The following is a 23,880-nucleotide window of genomic DNA, read 5'->3' as shown; positions in this document are numbered from 1 at the left end:
GACTGAGAAAAATGTCATGCCTGCAGGTTCATAATCCAGTGCGGGTGCAATGGGCGGAGGTTGCGGTTCCAGATATGTGCCGTGTGTATGTGGTGCAAGTGCGCTGCATGCACACCAACGGCACCGGCTACTGGAGCGACTGGAGTGACTCCATTTACTCTACGCCACAAAATAGCAGAGGTGAAACACCATGAATATCACTCCTGAAGAAAATTTCAAATCACACAAACCTTTTAAAGTAATGACAGCTCACAGTGTGTCTGAGATGCAGCTTGATGCCTCATGTAACCTTTTAAATCACATGTGACCTTCTGACTTTAGTGCTAATGGAAAATGGCACACACGATGCACATGATGCACATCATACCATCACCCCCACCACTAATACAGAGGTGAAAGCTGTCATGTGATGTTATTGTTGGTCTCCTTCTCAGCTCCTGATCGTGGCCCTGATTTCTGGAGAGTTCTACAGGATGATCCATACAGAAACCAAACTAATGTTACTCTGCTATTTCAGGTACAGAACTCACAATATAAACATATTTAGGCGTATAAGTAAAATATATTAAAAAAATGATTTTAGGCTGCCAACTCACACCTGGCCAGGGACAACAGATGAAAACTAGCCTTTGGGCTAATTCTGGCATATTTACAGACATGTTTATTAATATGCACTGTCCCTGACAAATAAACCAATAAAATAAAAATAAATGTGTTGATCTGTTTTTTTCCAGCCTCTCCTGACATCAGGGCACTCCTACTGTGTGGATGGATTTATAGTCCAGCACCAGTCCTCAAGTGGCACTGTGATAAGGGAGCGGATCGAGCTGGTGTCCTCCTACAGCTTTGAGTGGAACCAGGAGGTCCAAACTGTCACCGTGGAAGCCTACAATAGTCTGGGGAGCTCGGCTAACAACATCAATATGACACTGGGGAGACAGCCCAAACGTGAGTGAGCATCAACTTTGATAAACAGTTATTTTGTTATTCACACAAGATAGTAAAGTTGTTGATATTCTGTATTCTTGTCACTGTGGCCTGGATTTGTTCATGAGGATCAGTGAAGACCCACATTATCATTTTTACATTGGTGCTGAAGGACAAATCCATAAACAAACTCTCAATGCAAAAGTTAGAACGATATTTGCAATAATCCAGCATCACACCAGCATGAAAGCTGAAGGCTGACGGAGACAATGAAAGCACACCATCAGAAAATGAATCAACAATTTCAAAATGTTTTCTGCCTCCCTCCTTTCATACAAGTTGAATACCTTTGAGTTTTGGACCGTTGGTTAGAATTTCAAGAAATCACCTTGGCCATTTTTCACTATTTTAGGATATTTTATTGAGTAAATGACTTTTTTCTTGGGAGGAAGGGAAGATGAATAACCGATAATCAATAATGAAACTACACTTAGTTGACATACTCAAAAAGAAAGATGTTTTTTGTTTTGTTACTTCAGTTTGATGTTTGAGCTTCATTGTGCAGAATGGTGTATGTGCAGAATTTGACACTACAAGGTTATTTTCACATTGATCCGCTGAAGTCTCTCTGTGCTCTTCTGCAATCTGAGTTGAAGGTGTGTCTTCACAGTGAAATAGGAGGCATTATGTATCCAAAAGTTACTCTTTTGAAATGAAAAATCTTTGCATATTCATGACTTCTGTATTTTTAATATGAAGGGAGAGGAAACCACAAATCATTATTCAAAACAGAGCACTTTTTATTTATTAAAACATGTCTGGAGGGGATCTTTAATGAAGATTAATTGGCGGAAAAAACTCACATTAAACACAAATATGAACATACAATTTCTAATATGTACATATACAAGAATTCATCACAGAAACACGCCTAAATGGTACTTTAAAACAATCCAGAAGCTGCTTAAAACCATAAAAATACCTGAGACCAATCCAGAAAACATAGCAAGATCTGAGCAGCCAGAAGAGAGAGCAGACAGTTCCCGCAACAGTGATTTGAATTCTGTAACATGCTGCCATGTTCCAGTAAAGACTTGAAAACGGTAGCTGAGATCAGAAGGCTTTGTTGCCTTGTGAAAAAAAACTAAACTCAAATCTCATCAGCATCACTGTCAGATTCATGGTCAGTGCTTTCATTCAAACCATGTATGCACATTGAAAGAGAAGGTGTTTATACCTGTTCATTCTGGGCAAACGACATGAAAACAGACAAATGAGTGGCTCCAGTAGTGTTGTTTATCAGTTTGGTGTGCGAGTGGGAGCCAAAAAAAAGTGAACTGACTTCAACATTTTTTTCAGTTTTTGTTTTTTAATTTCTTCCCAGAAATATATCAGTTTCTGTTTTTGAGGTTGTTGGAGCCGAGACCATTTCATTCATTATACCTGTTTTTACCATTAAAACAGTTGCTATTTTTCTCATTAATTTTCCAATATGGTCAGTCTTCTCTGTCTGTGCCTTACTCAGAAACAGACAGAAAAATGTACTGCATTATCTTTCATCCATTATCTTTAGTGAATCAGCATTTTAACAGAAGTAACAAGGTTCAGTCTTTTAATGACAGTACTCTCTGTGTAATACGGTGAGATGTTTTTGTGAAACAGTTGTATGTCTCTCTCTGTCCCATCACTTTATAATTCAGCATTTTCATTAAACTACTAACTGGCAGAATCAAATAGGTTTTCCATGAAGATAGACAGTTTCTATCATTTGTTTCTGTTGCAGTCTAAATGAGCCAGACAACTGTTATGATTCACATCATTTTTATACACAACAAACCTGTTAATGACCCCGTGTGACATGTCAATAAACATCTGCTCATTTATTCAGCTTTTTGTTTGGTTTATATGTGAAAATCATGCTATTTTAAGTGGATATATTCAGATTTGATATCAACAGCTTTTAGCTCAGTGTTGTTGTTTTCTGGCTCGCAACCTCACTTTTTTGATTTAATCTGATCACTCTCTAAGGGGTTGTTTATGTCTGCAGCAGGAAGCTGTTTTTTTCTTTTTTCAGCAAAAAAATAACTCTAATAAACCCGACTGTAGACTATGTGCCTAGCAATAAACAGCAGACAGAATAACTGAGGAACATAGAGGGCATCAATTTAGCAGGTAAAGAACCAGATATTCCCTCAGAAGTTTTTCAAATAATAGACATGGGGGCTTTAACTGTAGAAATTAACTATACATTTGTTGTGATGAACAAGTCATATGTTAACTATCCCTTGTTCAGCTATAATAGCGAACATCAAATTCAGGGTACAAGGAGTGACTTAGCCAACTTTGACCCTAATTAGCCTGACTTATACCATAGCCTGGGTGAAAACTCTATTCTGACTGGTTGCAAGGTGGACACCTACTAAGTAGTTCCAGTGAAACTGTCCATTCACCATTCTAAATAAATGCGTTGGCCAAAATGAGTAACCACAGCAACAGTGATGCAGTCAAAGCCTAGGTATAATTTATTGCAAGGTTAACAACCTAACATCCAATCACAACAATGAGTGACTTCAACATTTCTTTTTAACTTATTTAGAAAGTATGACAACTCTGATGATTGAGATGCAGCTGAAGAAAGAGAAATTGAAAAGAAAAGGGAGAAACAACACAAGTAGTAAACACTGGGAGAATGACATGGCTGGATAGCTAGCTAGTCTTACTGTTAAATGTACTGTCAAATTATATTTACTGTTTGTAGTGTAACTATACTGAATACACTCTTTTCTTTCTTGTGTGTACTTCAGGCCGCTCTGTGCGTGCGTTCCGTGCGCTGGTTATCAACAGCACCTGTGTGTCTCTGTCCTGGAGCCTGCTAGACAACAGCTCTGTCCCTCTATTCATGGTGGTCCAGTGGTTGCCACAGAGGCAACAGGACCCTCATCATCACAAAGGCCTGAGTGGAGAACCATGGGTCAGAGTGCCTTACACTGATCGTCCTGTCTATTTAAGAGGTAACATGTTCCTCGTATTTCATTTCTCAGTGTATCTATTAACAGAGTGATTCTGTGAAAGAGTGAGTTGTCTCAGCCAACATAACCTCTAACTTGACTATAATTTCAGGTGATTTCTTTGGCTCTGAGGAGTATGGGTTCTATCTGTATCCTGTGTTTGTTGAAGGAGAAGGGGAGCCAGCATACACTACAGGTATGCATAATATGCACTGGTTTTCAGGCTGTAAGGCTTTAAGCATTTGCAAGAATGGCCCTTAGATTTTATAGTTCACCATTATTCAAGGGCTTGATGTGGATTTTCCACCTGTTACAGCCACCAGAGGAGACCCTGCAGCCTACATGATGCTGATGATCATCTCCTTCCTCTCCATCGTCCTGTTTGTCACCCTGGTCCTCTCCCAAAACCAGTAAGAGCTCCTGATTGGTGTACAGACTCTATTTTTACAATGGCATATTTACAGGCAATAAACACTAAGAAATAATTAATAATAATTTTGTATACAGATTTTTGTTTGTATTATGAGCAGTCACAAAATCACCATGTAAAGCTGTTGATATTAAATGAGTTTTAGGAACTTTCAGTACAACAGTAATAAAGTTGTCATATGAAGAATACATTACTTTCTGACATACAGGTGTTGCAGGTTTTTAATATTTAATCTTATTCTTGGTAGAATTTATATAGCATCAGTGTGTACCACATGTAGTTTTTGCTCTTGACAACTGAAAGAAATGATGAATTGCATTAATCTCTGGGGAGCAGTCTAATTTAGGCAGCAGAGACACTGACCATGAAAAATTGGTGTGACGGGTTTAACAGGTCATAAGGGTGTACATACACTTGATGTTTAGCTGATGGGAGGTGGAGAAATTTGAATATATAGAGAGAGGAAGAAAGAAATAGTGTTAGACAGAGAGATACAACCTAACCTATCTGCTGCATTTTGTTTACAGGATGAAAAAGTTTATGTGGAAGGATGTGCCCAACCCAAACAAATGCTCCTGGGCTAAAGGACTGGACTTCAAAAAGGTACAAATAAAAAAAAGCGACTAAAGAGATTTATTTCTTCACACACAAATTCCTATTAGATGTAATTCATTTGCATGATTCTGTACAGGATTGTAACAATCCTGTACAAAAGGTCTAGGGTAATTTAACACAATTAAGTTTTATCTTTTTTTTATCATAGGATTTATGCTACAGATTGATTAACAGTAGTTACTTAGATACTGCAGTGCTTTGTCCTAAATGCCAATATCAACTTCAACTTCAACCTTATTTATATAGCACTTTAAAACAACAACAGCTAAAACAAAGTGCTGTACATAAATAGAATCAACTAGCTCACAATGACTAAGCGAACATGCTGATGTTGATGATGAGTAACCAAAGTATTGGAGAAATTACAAAAACGTAAGGGATCACTAAATTGAATGGCAATCCAGCCAATAGTTACTGAGACCAAACTGTTGTTTAGACCAAATGGTGGCACAACATACTGGTTATTTGAACCATTAAAATGATCTTTTAGGACTCAATGGCTACACATTTACGCTGTAACATGTAGGCTATTAAGTAGGCAATGCTACCCCTAGGGAGTAAAGTATTAACAGAAAACACGCAGTTCATCCTTCCCTCTTAAAAATATTCCATTGCAACTTCAGTCTTTGCAGTGTATTTGTATCAGCTGATAATCTGGAAAACTAAGGGTCATATTCAGCACTTTACATCTGTTTTTGCATCTCTCTCTCCAGGCTGACACGTTCGACCACCTTTTCCAACCGCCAGAGGGCCTGCCAGCCCGGCCACTGCTGCTCCCCTCTGAGAACATTTCCAAAGTCGTTATTATGGAAAAGACTGACCTCTCAGCGCTGACCCCGCTTGTGTCCCTAAATCCCGACACAGCTACTGCCTTAGCTATCTCCATTCCTTCAGGGTTTAACTCTGAGGTTGACCAAACCCGATCCATGGACAGTGAGGCGCTCCTGGGTGGAGCTCCTTCCTTAACCCTTGATATGGATGCTTTAACCGCCTCAAGCCTGAGGACAGATGAGTTACAGCTTGTCGACCTCCCAAGAACAGATCAGCTGCCAGGCACCAATAACAACAGTGCACAGTCCTCAGTCACTTATGCCACTGTGCTGCTCATTAATCCAAAGCAGGAGCAGCAGCCCATTCATCTCCACTACAAGGATGGTAGTGGCAGCAGCTCCAGTGATGAGGGCAATTTCTCTGCTAACAACTCAGACATTTCAGGATCTTTCCCCGGTGGCCTGTGGGAGCTGGAGAGCTGCCGAGGTGGGGAGATGGATGACCCACGACGCTCCTGCTCCTATAATTCCGTGGAGGAGCTTTCTGAAACATCTGAGCAAGAAGATGAGGAGGTGAGAGAAGGGAAACACCTGTATTATCTCGGTATGGACTATCCAGCGGAGGATGAGGAGAGTGACGAAGAAGAGGAGCAGAGAGAGGAAGATACAAAAACTGAGCTACTCACAAGTGTTGTTTTGAACAGAGATGCCTGCTCTGTGGAGTCACACCCATTGCTTGGCCCTGTGGACTCGAGTGATAACAGTGAGATGGATTCAGCATCAACACGTGGCTTTTCCCTGCTGTACATGCCTCAGTTCAGAACTGCACCATGCACGAGGCAACTCACAGATTAACCACAAGAAACCAATCACCAGCTGTGACTCTCACACAAGCTGTATTCAAATATCCTCTATTCCTTCAGACATAGTGTGGTATTGAGCTGGACAATGTAAAAATACCTCCAGTGATGTATGACTCCGAGTAGATCTTCATCAATGCTGCTATTGTGTGGCACAAGCCTCATTTATAGGCATTTCTTTTTGGGGATTCAAATCCCTAGTTTTACTGTGCCAAACAGCTGCACTGCAATCATGTAACAGTGGTAACTGATGCGGGAGCACTTACTCAGAAAAATGAGCTCACACATTTTCAAAGGAGGTTAGGCTGTCAGAAGAATATGCAGTTAACGTGTATGGAGAGCAGCAGCCAACAATTAATATAGTGGTCATCGCTCTGCGTGATTACATGCACTCATCTGCTCATACCATAATGTTGAAAACATTATGAATTCTTGCTGAATACTTTCAGTTACATTTTAAGTGAAACATGAAAGAGCTTCAAAGAGAATACATAAACATGCAGAAAGCGGGAGAGAAAATGCTCATAATCTGCAAAGTTTTGGTTTTCTCAAAGCACATTTGACTGTGAAGTGAAGGTCCAACTGGGCTGTCAGTTCAAAGATACTGTATTGTATTGACTAAATGATGAAACAGTTGTTGACGGTGAGTAATAGCAGGTGATTTCTGGACTCGTTATTATCTGCGTCCATAGGCAGCTTGCACATCAACATCTGCATGGTTTAAATCACTCACCAACCCAAAGAATGTCTTTTTGTACTTTGTGCTGAAATGTATTTGAGACTTTGTTACAGTATGTGAAAAATATATCTATTTTTTCTGTGCTTGGCCATTTTGATGTACACCTGCTGTCTGGTGTAAATAAGACACGAGAATGTATATTTGAAACCAGAAGAAGAAATTAAGAAAACACATGTCATGAAAATATTGAAACATGAGTGGACAAAAGTTGCTATTGTATATTGAGATATTTTGTCTATTTTTCATGTTGAAAATAAAGTATTTATTGTGAGTGTGTGTGGTTTGTAAAACGGGGACCAGTCATTGAACAGTGAAAAATATTCACTTTGACATAGCATATAATACATAGCATTATTACTAATGCTATGTCAAAGTGAATATTTAGATTTTATAATACATAGCATTAGCTATGTAATGGTTAATTATGTTTCCAGTATTACGTAAGAGGGATGTTCATCCTTAAACCTATAGAAAATAAATAAAATAAGTAGATAAATACATGCACACAAGTATAGCTTGGCTTATACTGCCAATGTTGATACTGATATTAGGTAAAGTAAAAAATGTCAGACATATCAGCTGATAATTTATAGAATATACATAGGCACACTTTTTTTCCTTCAAATGTTATCAAACACTTGTGACAAAGATATGTAATGGAGGAAGGATAACAAAAAACTTTATTGTATAGAATTGCATCCACACTAAACTTCACTGGCAATCTAATAATTATAAATAACTAAATAAAACAGAACAAAAACAAAAAAAATATTAAGGAAAAAGGTCAACTATACATAAAATGCTGCCTATATCATTTTAAAAACTAAAAACATATGGACAACATATACATCAATACTGATATATCTATGATTTCACCAATATTGCCTGAGAATATGAACTGACACAAAACAAGCAGACTCTCCAAACATGCTGTGCTTCTCACCTTCCTAAATAGCAGTAATATTCTGTCACCTTGTGGCTGCAACAAGTAAATACAATTGAATGGATATGTCTGTGTAGGCTTTTTATATATGTAGTGATATGGTAAATAAATGACCTGTTAAAACCAATATAAATATTTTATCTTATTCAAAAAAATAATAAAAATCTGGGTTTAAAGCCAGTTGAATTACCATTAGTTTAGCTGCAGTTTTTTTTTTTTTTGGTGGTGCCTGTACAGTAACTGTTTGCAATTAAATGTCATGCTAAACTGTGCTTTTTAGCTGACACCTGAAACCCAGTTACTGTGTTTAGTGGAAATCACTGAAATGCCACTAGAGGCCACTGTAACTGGAGTTAACACTACACCATCTGTACACATATGGGAGCCATGGATGTGTTATAAGAGCTCACAAAACATCAGCCGTTGTAAATGAGGTTTAAGCACTAATGGTGTAATTAAACTAATTATAATTATTTTTTCCAGTCCAGATCATTTATATATTGCAGTAAATATCTGGCTTTCACCATGTATAGTGTTATGAAGGCAGCTTTCCCATTATTGTGTAATTGTACTTTTATTTTTATCAAAACTGTCACACCTGACTTGATATGTTTTGAAAGTTAATTATCTGACATAGTAACAGAAACCAGCTCACAGAAACCAGTACTTAGATTTTGCACCAGTTATGCACAACTTTCACAATCATCACAAATTATGAACAACAGTCACAACATAAGCACAAATACAAAACATAGATATTTAAGTTACTGTAGATTGTAGGAACAATTCTCACTCGTATTTTATGTAGGATTTTTTTTTGAATGTGCATTAGACATAAGACATCATTTAACGTTTTGTTTTCCCAAGCTAGCTTCTATGATTTTATTGCAGTGGTAAATTGACAAATATTTTTAATACTGGTGACATAAAATTTAAATGGCCTAATAATTTGAAAAGATTCAGCTTAACCTGTGAGCTATTAAAAGCTATCAAACTGAACTTAACCATGTGTAATAATAATATTAAAAAAAACAACTGACAGAGCACCAAATGTTTGTGAGAATAAATGTCCCATAATGTTATAATGATGGACTATGTTATTCAATTTGTCATCCAGATGTATTTGCATGTTTCAGCCACAAAGAGGCAGCAAAGCACCACTCCTGCAGCCTGGTTATTTCAGTGACGTCAGGGAATCTGTATCCTTAAAGGCCCTCAGTGTGTGTTGGTTCTCTTGTATTCACCATAAAAGGATGGTGCAGAGAGCTGCTGGCTTTGGCAAAGAGGTTTGAAAGCACAAAGGCCTGACGCAGTGCTAGATTTCTGATATGGTAACAGAAAGAGGGGCACACCTAGAGAGAGGGAGAAGTTGGTCATTAGGATAAAGTGGTGGAGCTCAGCCTGGAGGCTATCTGAACTCACAAATGTTTCAACTTAAGATGCAGACACAATTACATCCTACTCATGATCAAAAAGAGCTGAGTTTAAAAAAAAAAAAAGCTTGCATGGTGATGTCAAGTGACCCAGATTCATCAAAAGCCCTCAGTAGTAGACCTGAGTGCATCACTTCCTGGTTTGCAAACCAGCAGCTTAGCAAGGGGTCGTGAGATAAGGAGGCCTGCAAAGGAAAGGCTGCACATGTGAAAGGACTTTGGCACTCTGCTGATCTTTCAGCTGTGACAAATTAGCATCACTAAAGCCAGACTGAGATTTTACTTTCTTTTTTTTCAAACAGTATAAAACGGAGTTAGAAGAGTGACCTTCCTAGAAAGGTATACTGCCAGAAATCTGACAGAGACTTTAAGAAATATACCTTCTACTTTATTTCAACTTTCTTGATTTGGACAGTAAAGAAAGGAGGTTGAGTGAGCTGTTTAAGTATTTGAAATCCTTACAACACTTTCACAGTGAGATAGTGTAAACAAATCTGTGAAACGCAGTAATCTTGTTCTTAAGACTGAGATTGGGTTCATTAGTGGGGGAACACTGACTCTGAGAAATACGATTAGATCAACTTAAAATGTCCTTTTTTGAAGAGCATATGAGCTGTTGAATGTTCCTGGCACAAATTATGTTCTAAGCCACATACTTTGCCATGACGCAAAGAGTAAAGACTTAGAAATGGTAATAGGTGAAGTACATCATTGTGAAATGTTCTTACAAAAGTCATTGTCATATAATAACTTTTCTTTGTGGCCAAATTAAATGCTAAGGAAAAACTGGTTCTGTTGTCAGTATGTGGCTGCAAAACGCTTCAAGTTCATAATCTGAATTTTTTTTTTGCATTAATGTGTAATAGATCATGTTGCCAGAAGAGACAAGACTGTGCCTACAGCTCTGCTAGCAGCTCTGTGAGGCTGTAATTACAGGCACAGCAATTCTTTCTTGATGTTCTTACTTCAGCATGCTACCATTTGCTAATTAGCACTAAACACAAGTGCAGCTAAGGCTGTTTGGTATGTATGGGCAAATTTTGCTGGCATTCGGTGTTATAAATATTAAGATTTTGACCTTTGACCTGATGGTTGCTAGAAGATGGGGATCACCAAAGTCAGTACCATCAAGCAACCATGAATGGCTGTGCCAAATGTTATACCAATTCACTGATGCCGAGACATTTCACAGGAAAAGTGAAAGTCTTGACCTGCCAGCAATGCTAGATGGAAAGTATTGTGATTCATCCTCTGGGACCACGAAGGTCTGTGCTAAATTTTTATGTTAGTCATTCCAGTAGATGTTGAGATTTTTTTGTCTGGACCATAATGATTGACTATGAGTCATACTTGTAGCATTGCAGAAGATGACACTGGGAACTGAAAACTCCTATAAAACACTTGATTACACAATAATAGAATTAAGTAATATGGTATGCATAGTAATATAACATTTGAATTACTTTTTGATTAATTTCTCCCTCTCTGTCCTCCCGCTTGTCTGGATTCATCCATCTACAAATGGCAGCATACTTTTGGCCTGCACTGACATTTCCATAGAAGTTTCCTCATCTACCAGGAAATATCTGTGTACTTCAGCTTTCTTCAAAAACAAACACGTGTCCTTAACTGATTTATCTTCGAGCTGGATGCTTTAGTCATCTGGAAGTGACTGAATGGCCTTTGATTTGTGGAGGAGGAGGTGGAAAAATGGGAGGAGAGAAACAACTGGAGGTGAAGAGCAAAGTCTACAAGAGAAATAAAGAGATGCTGTGAAGTGAGAGGTTATGGGTATGTTCATTGTAATGGATTAAACAACATTGCCATGGTTAAAAGGAACTGTTGACTGATTTTCAGACTGTAGTACAGAAACACATAGAAACAAATAATGGCCTGGAACTGAAGGACAATATATCAGAAGACCTAAACATTTTACAGCCTGCAATAGTAAGAAAAAAATGGGGGCAGCAGAAAAAAGCTGTAAACACAAGACTGACATCCTTTTAAATTGTTATTGCAAGCTCATTTAACTTTTAAACATCCTATGTGGAGCATATGCATTAGCATTTGAAATCAAGTGTCTGTCTACCTATTGAAGTCTTATATTCAAGCTCTGTTTTTGGTCTCTATCAGTTCCTAAGGAAAATATCAGCTCCTTAGTTGGTAGATGTCAAATAAATTGTGACCTGTGAGGTGCTTACCTTGTCTGTCTGTCTGCAGGGTTAGAGCAGAAACGCAGTAAAATTACATACTGTAAACCAAAGCAATGAGCAGGAAGATATAAAAATTCTCCATAGAGATGAGGAAAACTCCAAAGTCAGTTGATAATTTTAAAATTTGACCCATTGTCAATGTGAAAATAACTAAATGAAAATAAACACTTATAATGTGAAACTAGTTGAACTTACAAGGGCATGAGGTGCAGGTGGGGAGATGAGCAGAGAAACTCAGGAGAAGGAAGTGAGGTCACAAAACAAGGGAACAGATAGGGAGCTGATCAGCTGGGGGAAACGCAGGGAACAGAGCAGGACTGGCAAGGCTGATACAGGCCAGGTGTGGGGGAAATACAGAGCAGGTCTAATGAGGCTAAATGCAGGGCAGGTGTGTAGATAGATAAAGGAGGGAAACCGCAGCAGCTCACGGCAGATAACCATGAGTCCGTGACACGACACATTTAAACAACAAGACAATTCAAAGAAAAACATCAAAATAATTAAAACGAGGAACCAAAGGGAGGAAAAGGACATTTAAGTACAATTAAAAAATAGTTAATAATAGAGTAGAAAAAATAAGCTAAAATAGAATAAGACAGGTAGATAAGACTAGATAAGAATAAAAGTTGCAGTGCAAGACATAGCCTTAAAAAAGCCTCAAATTTGATTTAATAAAAGGCAGTGGCAAACAGATAAGTTTTCAGACTTGATTTAAAACAGTTATCTGAGAGTTTGTTCCAGATATGTGGTGCATAAAGATCGAAAGCTGCTTCTCTGTTTAGTTTTGATTCTGTGAACAGACGGCAGACCTGTCCCAGATGATCTGAAAAGTCTGGATGGTTCATAACGTAGCAGAACATCAGAAATATATTTTGGCAATAAACCATTCAGTGCTTTATGAACCAACAGCAGTATTTTAAAATCAATTCAGAGACAGACAGGACACCATTGTAAAAATCTGAGAACTGTAGTGATCCAATTTTTTGGTCTTCGTGAGGACTCGAGCAGCAGTGTTCTGAATCGACGGCAGCTGTCTGATCGAATTTTTAGGGAGACCTGTAAAGACACCATTACAGTAGTCACCTAAAGATAAATGCATGGACACGTTTGACCAAATCCTGCTGATACATAAATCCTTTAATCCTTGATTTATTGGCTGTTGAAATAAAGGTCTGAGTCCACGACACCAAGATTTATGACTTAGTTTCTGGTTTTATCATTACTGATTGATGCTAAATGCTTACTGTCAACCATTCTTCCTTGGCTCCAAAAACAATTACTTCAGTTTCGCCTTAACTGAAGACAATTCTGGCACATCCAATCGTTGCTTTGTTCAAGGCTCCTTCTCATTGCTTATATTGGACCATAGTCGACCATATACGTTTATATACATTTGTGTGACATCTGCATAATTATGGTAACATATATACATCTAGGGGGTTAAACAGAAGAGACCCCAGAATGGAGCCCTGGGAACTCCGCATGCCATTTTTGTCCATTAAGATGTGTAATCTATATAGACACAAAGTAGTCCTTAAAGTAGGATTTAAACTAGTTAAGTACCATACCAGAAAATGTCACCCAGTTTTCCAGTCAGTCTAGTAATATGTTGTAGTCCACTGTGTTGAGTGCAACACTGACATACAGTAATAATAACAAAATTCTGCTACCAGCTGTGTTTAATTAGATATCACTGAAAACCTTCACAAGAAATGCTGACTGGAAGACATCAAAACAATTGTTAAGTGCCAAGAAGTTGTTCAGCTGTTGTCAGCTGTTTTTCAGTGATTTCACTTAAAACTGAGATGTTTGATATGGGCCAATAATTGCTCATTAGTGAGGTTTATTCTTTTTTAAGAGTGGCTTGATGATGGCGATTTTCAGGGCCTGTGGGAAGATACCTGAAATCTGCGGCTGTGCAATTAGACACATCTTTGAAAAAGCCTGTTGGCAGAATATGAAGGCAATGGGAGCAGAATTTCAGATGGTGTATAATGATTTGTGAGTTTTTATAGTTGATCAGATAAAAGTGAAGAGTTTGATAACCCAGTCCAGGAGTCCAGGTTTTTATTCTCCTGACATTACATGTGATGTACTATTCAGTGGTCAGCTGTAGTCTTCAGTAAGAAAACACCCACCAGTGCTGAAAAATTTAAATCCTACACTATCCTTAAGCACAATGGTTACAATTAGTGTACTTATACAAACCAAATTAGATTGACTGAAATTACACCATGGGATAAATATGAATTTCAAATTGTAATCCACACTTACTCTGATGACGAAAAAGTTTGTTTCACAAAAATAGCATTCCTCCTACTGCTCCTGTTTGTGCGACACCGCAATACGTGGATCATCATTGAACTGAAAAATTGACCTAAAAGGCCTAAAAAGTGTGTGTATGTGTGTGTTCATGATGTCACTGTTCATGCTCCAGCTGTTGCCATCAACCCTGTTAATGGGAATCAGGAGAAAGATTTAGCAGCTTGACATTGTAAATCCCTCATTGATCGCTTGGCATTAATTCGTGCAGCAATTGTGAAGGGCTTTAGCTACTGATGTTTATCCATCTTGGCTTTGAAGGCCTTAACATTTGGGGTAAAGGTCACATTGAGGCAAGTTCACTACAAAACTTTGCAACCACACAGGAAATGAGGAAAATCCATCTTTCCTGGTTTAGAGCTATGTGTGCACTTTGCTTTGGCTGTGCTCCTTATTTCAGTAAACAAGGGGCAAGAGCAAAACCATGGTTCGTTTCCAGGCACCGCAGCACTGTAAATTGGATAGATTTTGGCTCCCTGGGAATGTAAAGCCTCTCACTCCCTGTAATCTGTAATCTTAGCTCAACTGCAGCCTTCAGCCCATCCTCACAAAAAAAACAACAGTATAGATCTAAAATTCATCCAGCAAAAACAACCTATAGTTAAATTTACGTCATCTAGTGCCCATAGTAATTATGACCTGAGGAAGTGATGCAAATGGCAAAAACTCGACTTAGCTGCAGAAGACTGTCCGAGTCCCACCTCAGCTGTGAACATTATGTTCCCACTGTGGTTTGGATCTTTAAAAAAGGAAAAAACTGTAACAAAGACTGTTATGGTATTTACTATTGCCACAAAGAAGAAGGTTGCGTTATTACATTTCAGTTTGTCATTTTAATCCAAACTGTGATCTATCTCTAACCTAAATCAAGTAGTTTTCGGGCCTTAACCTAACCAGGCTTAACCACAGTGTTGTTAGACCATAAAACAATCATTTAATTATGAGTATAGCAGCATCAGTTGTAGGGAAATTGATGTCTTCAACATTCTTGAGGAAAGACAAAGAGACAGAGAGAATGACAAAAATGGGCAAAAAGTATGGATTTGGAGAAAGCACAGTGAAAAGGGAAAAACAAATATATCTGTAGTAGCAGGTGGAAAAGAGCTGAACAAACAGAGCGAGGGAGTGTGTAAGGCTGAGGGTGGAATATTTGAGGAAAAAAAACATGTAGACAGAAGCTGTGCTGACCCCTGGACCCTCTCTTGGGGCCCTTTCGGTACCAGTGGCCTCTGAGAGGATTTGGGAAGACATGCTTATTGCTCTCTCACCCCTTCTCTCTTAGACATGGTTGTAAATATATGAGCTATCTGATGCCTGTTGCATGATTTATCTCATGAAACACCTGGCCATATATATTTTGCAGCAATAATTTTCCGGTGATGTATAATGTAATGAATTGTCATATTACATAATTTACTAGATTTGGGAAAATGTGGTGTAGTTTAGCAAAAAACTATGAGTTACACAGAACTTTTCAGTTTTCGCTGATCAACAAGTCAAATCTCTTCAGCTTTTTGCTATCATATCTCAAGTCCCACTGACACTTTAAGCAGTCAGGTTTCACTGTAGTTGGATCCAAGTCAAGTTGGAAGTCTCTATTTTTGTGATTCGAGTCCAACTCAATTCCCTAACCTAAGATCTACAGTACTCAATTTCAATTCACTTCAAATAAGCTTTATTGGAATAACAGATCAGAAACCTATATTTATAACTTTACAGAAGATGACTAACTTTTACTGATGATTACAGTACCTACAGTTTACAGTATCTATACTTAAATGTCCTTAGCACTTCTAAATAACCATAACTCATTTCTAAGCAAACCTACAGTTGACATCAAAACATACTACCATTTTTTTGGGGCTTTGCTGCAAAATATCTCACCTTTAAGGAGCAATATATGTAAATTATTACCTCTCTTTAGTACATAAACCCCTTCAATTTTTTTTTTTCTGAAATAAGCTGAAATGGTGGCTATAATCTTGCCATATGTTCACCGAAGTATAAAACAAGAGGAATTCTGTCAATCTCAGAAGAGGCCATATTGCTTATATCTGGTTCACTGTGGCCAGACTTCTGTCCCTCTCACTACCAAATCCCAAATAAACTAAATAAAAATAATCTCAGTGCAACTTAATAATAATAATAATAATACAACACAGTAGATAAAGACCTCACTCAAACTTTCTTCACTGATGTTTCTTGTTGATTGTAGACAGAACAAGTAGGTCACCTAAGCTTGATGGTGACAAACTAACTTCCACTTGGCTGGTATTGAAACATACCCATCAAAGAGCTCATCCCCATCCATTCTGTCTAATTGTTTTGCCTGTTTGCAGGAGGGAAGATAACCATTACCCCACATAGTCAGCTGATATTCAACCAAGCCATTACACCCAATCATTTGCATGTCAAAACTAATTTATCCACTTGTTTGTGGGAGAAAAACGTGAGATGCACGTCTTTGCCTGGGGCAGCTCTGTTGTAAGTGGGTCGGATGAACGAAATGCCTCCAGATCAGTCAGTATGTGTGTCACAAAGCATGCTTGTCTCTGGCTAACAGGGTGAAAGAGGTGCAGCTGAATGGCCCCCTTTCACTCTGACACTCAATTAAGGCCTAATTGGTTTGAGGTCCACTACAGGCATGTGGCAAGGCAACACCCCAGGCTTCTGTGCACTTGTTCCCTATTTTCTGACTCCCCCTCTGGAAATATTCCTTTGATCTGTGAACAAAGTAGGTTTTTAAGCCAGCAGGTTGATAGGCTATTTTCTCTTTGAACATGTACAGCAGTTTTAGACAAAGTACTTGTGAATGTTTTACAGTTCATTTGACTCACAAATGAAGTACGTAGGGAAAATATGACACAGACAGATCAGTACAGTAAAGTGCTCCTATGGATCCCCATGACTGCAGCTATGGATCCATTGATGAAGTGTTTTGTGTGTGTATGTGCATATAGTATGTATGTGTGTGTGTGTGTGTGTGTGTGTGTGTGTGTGTGTGTGTGTGTGTGTGTGTGTGTGTGTGTGTGTGTGTGTGTGTGTGTGTGTGTGTGTGTGTGTGTGTGTGTGCAGTGTGTGTGTGTGTGTGTGTCTGACTTTTCTATTAGCTGTGTCAGCAATGCAGAGGACAATCTCTTTATGGTGTGTTGCACTCTTTTAATACATTAGTGGAAGGCTCCATCGCTCTAATATCTGCCCAGAGGCCTATGGAGATAGCAACAGTTTATTGTAGTCATGAATTTTAACCCCCTAAAGTACAAATTGTCTTTGTCACTGCTATTTGAAATCTATCATAAAGAAACCAATATTAAATGGAAATCACTGACATCTCTGAAGAAGTCCTACATAACATATCAGTGTTATGTTACATTTAAACATTTAAACACAGTTATATGATGTTCTTCTAGTCCTACCACACACTGTAACAAGCCAAGGGATATCTTCATCAATGACACTGATAGAGAAGTTTTATAAAGGAAAAAAAGAAAATAAAATCTATTTTTGTGAAGTGAATCAAGGTAAACTCAGGACTTCAGTCTTTAAAAAAATATCTCTCACAAAATATCTCTCTCAGAAAAGTGTAATTATACAGATTTTCTTTCTGCTGAAATCTTCTTTAAGTCCCCTCTACACTGTATTATTTGTTTTATATGACAATCCAAGGAACTTGAAACAATATCAATCATAAAAGAGACCTTGAAGTGGAGTAAGAATTAATGTAGGAGCCTTGACTCAGCCTTTTCCTCCCTCTATTACTTTAATTTGCATCTTTTGACATCTGTGTGCAAATATTTTTACATTTTGAAAACAGTGAATAGTGAACACAAAATATCCTCAATGACAACAAGCTGCACAGTATGCTGGGACAGGGAAATCCTACTAAGAAACACACACACATGCACGCACATGCACACACATGCACGCCCAGTCACTCTAACACAAAACAGATGGCTTCATCTTCAACCATGTTATGAGTTACTTCACCACAAAATCCTCGGGTAGCTATTGGAAACTCCAAACAACAATTCCCCAAAACCCTGACCTCTGCTGACCCTGACCCACGTCGGATTACGTCACTCGGTGGGAACACTATGGCCTAGTTCTGCCCCTTTGTTTGTTTCCCTCAGCGTCCCATAGATCCCGGGGACCCCTGGAATAAAAACACTCGAGAGTAACAACCAGCTCTTGGGATGGTTGTACACATTCCACTGTCTGAGAACATCCTAACAAACTGTCGGAGAATTTGAGTGGTCGTTAATGTGGGGGGAGGAAGACAAGATGTGATAAATAACATGAAGTTATGAGATGCAGACACTGAATGACAGTGTATCACAGACATTACATAAACGTCTTGCACCCAGCTGCTAAAATTGAATATATATAACAAGGTTGTTAAAGTTATGTATGTTTTTTGGCACAGATCAGTTAACTATTACAACAATTCTGTTTATGATTAGTGGGAATGATTTAATACACTTTTGGATGTTGTTTTTATAGTTTGAAACTTGTGAATGTTTACTTTGTCCAGGCTACTGTGCAAGAGACAAACTTCATTTCTCATGTCTCATGATGAATGTAACTGTTTTCAGATTTCTTTCTTTCATACATATCCATATCTATCCTTTTGTAAATAAATTGTGTTTTTATATGACTATACAGTGTTTGTTAACTACTCTGTAATTTTGGTCAGGTCTTTCTAAATGTATGTATCTTGGGAGACTTCTTGGTTAAATAAATAAAATGAATGTGTAGTTTGTTACAGTAGGCAATTTAAGAAAACCTGATCCAGATGTTGGGTTGACTTATTTTATATCCTTTTACTGTTTTTGACCAAACAGCGTATCAGAACAGAATAAAAGACGGATTAGATTGTTCCAAATGTTCTTTGCTCTGAGACATTTAGATGTTTCCTTCCCGCTCTTTAAGCAAAGAGTTAAATTCTTGACAAAAGAAACAATTTAATTAGTTCATATATGTGGAGTTAATCTAAAATAACAAGAAGGAGGACAGCATGTCACATATTGTATCTGCAAAACTGTACAAGAATAACACAGTGAAGGTGACCCAGGCTTAGGTGTCGACCATGAACCACAATGTTCCTGTATGTTGTACCCTATCTCTCTTTCCTCTCATTTCCTCTTATTTTTCTACTCTCAACTCTGCACCTCTGGTCTCTTTGTATCTGTTATCTGTATGTGATTGGCACCTGAAAGTTGCTTGACTTCATCCTGATCAGATTCCTTATATATGTAATCAATCCATGTATAAAAATGTCTTTTTGCACTATTCTGTACACACAACATATTTTGCGTGTCTGTCTGTCCTGGATGAGGGATCCCTCCTTTGTTGCTGGGAGGTTTGTTACATGTTTTTTCTCTGTTAAAGGTCTTAATTTAGGGAGGAGGGTTAGGGTTAGGGTTAGGGTTTGCCTTATTTGAATCAAGGGTTTAAAGACCGTGTAAAGTGAAAATATATTTGTGTTCTGAGTTAGTCACATCACAGACAGATGTGTTATTAACCATCCTTCCAAATTTGAATGCTAGAAAAATTGTCTAAGTATGTAAAATTATCTTTTAAAATCATGAAAAATCAAGCACTTCTCTGTGCTGCCAAACGCTGGGGGCGTGTCTGCTGAAGGCGCTGGAAACACACCCACGCGCGGAAGGGGGCCGCCTCCGTGTAACATAGCAACAGTAGCAATGGACGCTCGCGCTAACAGCATTGCAGTGACCCAGCCCTACATGTTTGAGCCATCAGAGCCAGACACTGACTCGGAGTCAGACAATGAACATGCACAATCTCGTGCCTCACAGTCTGCAACAGAATGGTAATGTATGTCTCCTATTTATGCAAGTTAGCAATATGTATTACTGACTCTCTGCTATGGGATACTGACGCCGAGCTAGCAACCGAGTTAGCTGCCGAGGTACGCTCCCACTGACTAGCTAAAAACGTTAGGGTTTCATGTAATGAAGAATTGTGATTGTTTTGTCTGTTTACAGATTAAACACTTGATTTTTATTACTGTTTCATTAATTTAATTACTCCTTTTGTTTATACCTAATAAAGGTAGTACTAGTATTTGTGTTTTAGAGTGTAGTGGGTGGTAAACCCAAGTAAATTCAGTTTGTCCAGCTTTGAAAGGAGGCAGTTTACTCGTTTTTTCAGATCACACTATTCAACAAATGTGGGGAAACGCATTAGGTAACTAATTAGACTACAAAAAAGTTAAATATAACACTAACCTGTTTCACTTAGTCAGTTACTTACCTGTCTTCTGATTAATTTGTGGATTGCTGAATGTCATCATTACATCACACAGGCTGAATAAGACAATATGCTTCAACTGATTAGGTCATTTTGCTGAACCGGGCTTCATACTGAACTGACAACTGAAATGGTTAACATTTGTCACACTGATTAAAAATATACTTGTGCAGGTGCACATGTGGAGAATGCAGAACACTGCCCACAGAGGTTGAACATGTCTGCTGCAAGGAGCTGAATGCTGTATGTAAATAAAAACTGTTTTTCACAATAATAATTCAAATAATTAATACATAAGCAGCAGCATACTAGATGTCTAGCACTAAAACACCTATTACACATATTCCTATAGGTTCAGAGTAGATGTGGAGAGCTGCCTGAAGAGCCACGCTGCATGACTCTTCATCCAGGCTTGGAGCCAGTCTGCCTGAACCCCTACTCCCTGCAGAATGCCCTAAACATTTATCAGGCAGACCATAGACCACTGGCGGAAAAGGAAGGATCTGGGTAACGTAGACAATATAATAATTGTTTTACTGATTTCGGATATTTATAAGTTACACTTGTGTTGATCAAATGACATGCCTTTCAAAGACAGGTACGGTTTAGTACCCGGGAATAAACTTACATCATTTATACAATCATATTATAGTTGACTAATGTATACAGTGTATTTCATTTACACTCAAAGCACATGAGTGATGCTTGACTGTATCCATTTTAATCCTTCATCTTCCTGAGCTATATATAAACTCTCATGTTGGACAGATAAGTACTGGTTCATTCTTTAGCTGTTTTTCACTACATAGTAAATCAAACAACATGTACATCACCTTGATATATAGATGTATAAACTGAATGCACATGATTGGACATTTATACAAGCAATCACTAGATTATTATTATTATTTCTGAAAATGTAGCTATGTGGTCGTGGAAATTCCTTGGAAACTGCTGTCCATTTTCTTGTCCATCCAATATGATGAGGTAGACTGCAGGTTGATGAATCAAACTCATCTTCTGAGGTCCCAATCTGTAAGACATGACAAAAATGTGGAGGGAAACAAATAAGTTCAGTTTGGTTTCAGATAGGTTCTTCTAAAAGACAACACATGTCAATGTTTTGTGAAAGACAGCTCCAGTGTCAAATTTGATTACACAGAGGACAACATACCAAAAGTAAACATACATAAAAATATAAATCAAAGTATTTTTCTACATTTTTTATTACAGGCGTGCTCGCTACCTGGCCTACAGGAGTTTTGTGTCCTGGTGCTGGGGATACCTGGGAAAGGACAACCGGGTTGTCATCCCCTCCTGTGTTGTCCTCCGCATTCATCAGGAGTACCCTGATGAAGATGGGGAATACACAGGTTTTAAACCTCCCCTTTAGATTGATTTATTATTTATAGTTTATTGATTGCTTATAATGTTATTTGTTTATAAAATGTGTCCAATATAAAATAAATGTATTATTGAGTAATGATATATTTGTGTGTGTCACAACTTACTTCTTTTACAATGGAGGCTGGTGGAGCTCTGGTCCTGAGATTGGCTGAGGCAGGAGTAGGCTTGGGCGGTATAAAGGTGTTGCAGTATACCAAGGTGCTTTCTGAGTGCTTCATACTGTTATAGTGGTTTAATTTCAAATGTTTTAGTCACCACGGAAATTAGTCGCCAGAAATGTGTAATAAATACCATACACTAAGGTAAATGTCTGGAAGCTATGAAAGGCTTGAAAAAAAAATATATACTGCCCAAGTCTAGGCACAAGGTAAGTCACAGGAACAGTGGCTGCCAGATATGCTGGAGGAAGACACTGAGACCTGTACATGGGAAAAGAAAACAGGAATAAGGAAAAGAGACGTTAGGCTGTCATCATGACCACTGCATACATACATACAACATACCTCGTGGGTACCTCGGAAGCCACTTTGACGCTCATTTTAGGTGTCCCTCGGTCCATGTTTTACATTACACACAAACGTAAAACCTCAGTCTACATATAATTCCTTGTCATAGCTATATTGGTGCACATAAAATATTACCTGTCGATTACCATTGTGTTGTCAGATGGATGACGCTCAGGGAATAAGGCCAAATTATGTCACGATTACATGCATGCTAACATTACACGGGCATGACAGGGTGCATGATGTAAAATCACTTTCAGGATTTGCACATTCAGTAAAATGCATTTAATTGCCTAAATGTACAGTATTATAACTTATAAGCACATAACGTTACTTACACTCTCTGACGGGCACATAATGCCGTTGGCGGTGATGATGGCACCTGCTGTCGGCGGGATGGGAGGATGTAAGCCGGTGAGGGAGACGGTCGGTGGCGGTGATATAGGCACCTGCTGTCGGCGGGATGGGAGGACGTAAACCGGGGAGGGAGACGGTCGGTGGCGGGCACGTAATGCCAGTAGCACCTGCTTCCGGCGGGACGAGAGGACGTAAGCCGGGGAGGGAGACGGTCGGTGGCGGGCACGAAGCCGGGGAGGGAGACGGTCGGTGGCGGGCACGTAATGCCAGTAGCACCGGCGGGACGAGAGGACGTAAGCCGGGGAGGGAGGCGGTCGGTACGGCACCTCTAAACAGACACAACGGACTGCTCAAAAATCCCGACTTCCAGTGAAGATGCACACACGAGGAGGAGTCATGACTAGTTAGCTAGCTGAGAGCGAGCTGGAAAACGACTGAGGCTAATGCGCTGAATGTATTTATACTGCAGCAGCAGCAGGGGCGGATTTATGATAATTACCGCCGCGTTACGTAACGCGGCGGAGATTTCAGACCCGCCTACTAAATCCTGACACAGAAATCTGGAAACACAGTTTGTGAAGCCTAGCTCCACAATTCAAATCTAAATGGTTGAAATGCTTTTTACACCTTTTTTAGAAATACATTTATGACCTATTTAATGTGTTTAGAAGAAAATGTCTGATTTCACTTTACACGGTCTTTAAGGAGCAGCGATGTTGTATTACTTTTTTTTTTTTTTATTGTAAAGCTCCCTGAGGCAAATTTGTCATAGTGGGCTTTATAAATAAAAATTGACTTCATAATAAAGACATAAATTACCTTAAAGGATAAGACAATGAAACAGTCTTCATTGTGGTCACTGATATAAAGATTTGAACCGAAAGATTTGAATTAAAAAATGTTATTATTATTATTATTATTATTTTATTAGCAGGCTAAACTGAGTTGCCCAATGTGATAGTAGTCTTGCCTTTGCATGAACTCATATAAGGTGAGATTACTTTGCCCATCTTTGGTTATTTTGTCACCTCTGTTATCAGTACCAAGGCTCTTTAGAGGCCATGTGAAAACCATGCACTC

The 23,880-nt window shown here is 38.6% G+C and overlaps 1 protein-coding gene across 1 annotated transcript in view; it reads left to right on the top strand.

Annotated features, from left to right (window-relative positions):
• The window catches only part of lepr (leptin receptor), a 39,721-nt gene extending 32,101 nt beyond the window's left edge, over window positions 1-7,620 (top strand). The window contains exons 14-21 of the mRNA XM_053322006.1: window positions 27-180; window positions 435-517; window positions 735-948; window positions 3,732-3,938; window positions 4,048-4,131; window positions 4,252-4,345; window positions 4,893-4,968; window positions 5,694-7,620. Of these exons, the coding sequence (XP_053177981.1) occupies window positions 27-180; window positions 435-517; window positions 735-948; window positions 3,732-3,938; window positions 4,048-4,131; window positions 4,252-4,345; window positions 4,893-4,968; window positions 5,694-6,605 (1,824 nt within the window). The 3' untranslated portion in view covers window positions 6,606-7,620. The remainder of the gene's footprint in view (window positions 1-26; window positions 181-434; window positions 518-734; window positions 949-3,731; window positions 3,939-4,047; window positions 4,132-4,251; window positions 4,346-4,892; window positions 4,969-5,693) is intronic.
• Window positions 7,621-23,880: the final 16,260 nt, after the last annotated feature.

This window comes from Scomber japonicus, chromosome 7 (assembly GCF_027409825.1).
Source record: "Scomber japonicus isolate fScoJap1 chromosome 7, fScoJap1.pri, whole genome shotgun sequence".
Classification (NCBI taxonomy): Eukaryota; Metazoa; Chordata; class Actinopteri; order Scombriformes; family Scombridae; genus Scomber; species Scomber japonicus.
This window is presented reverse-complemented; position numbering and strand designations above follow the sequence as displayed.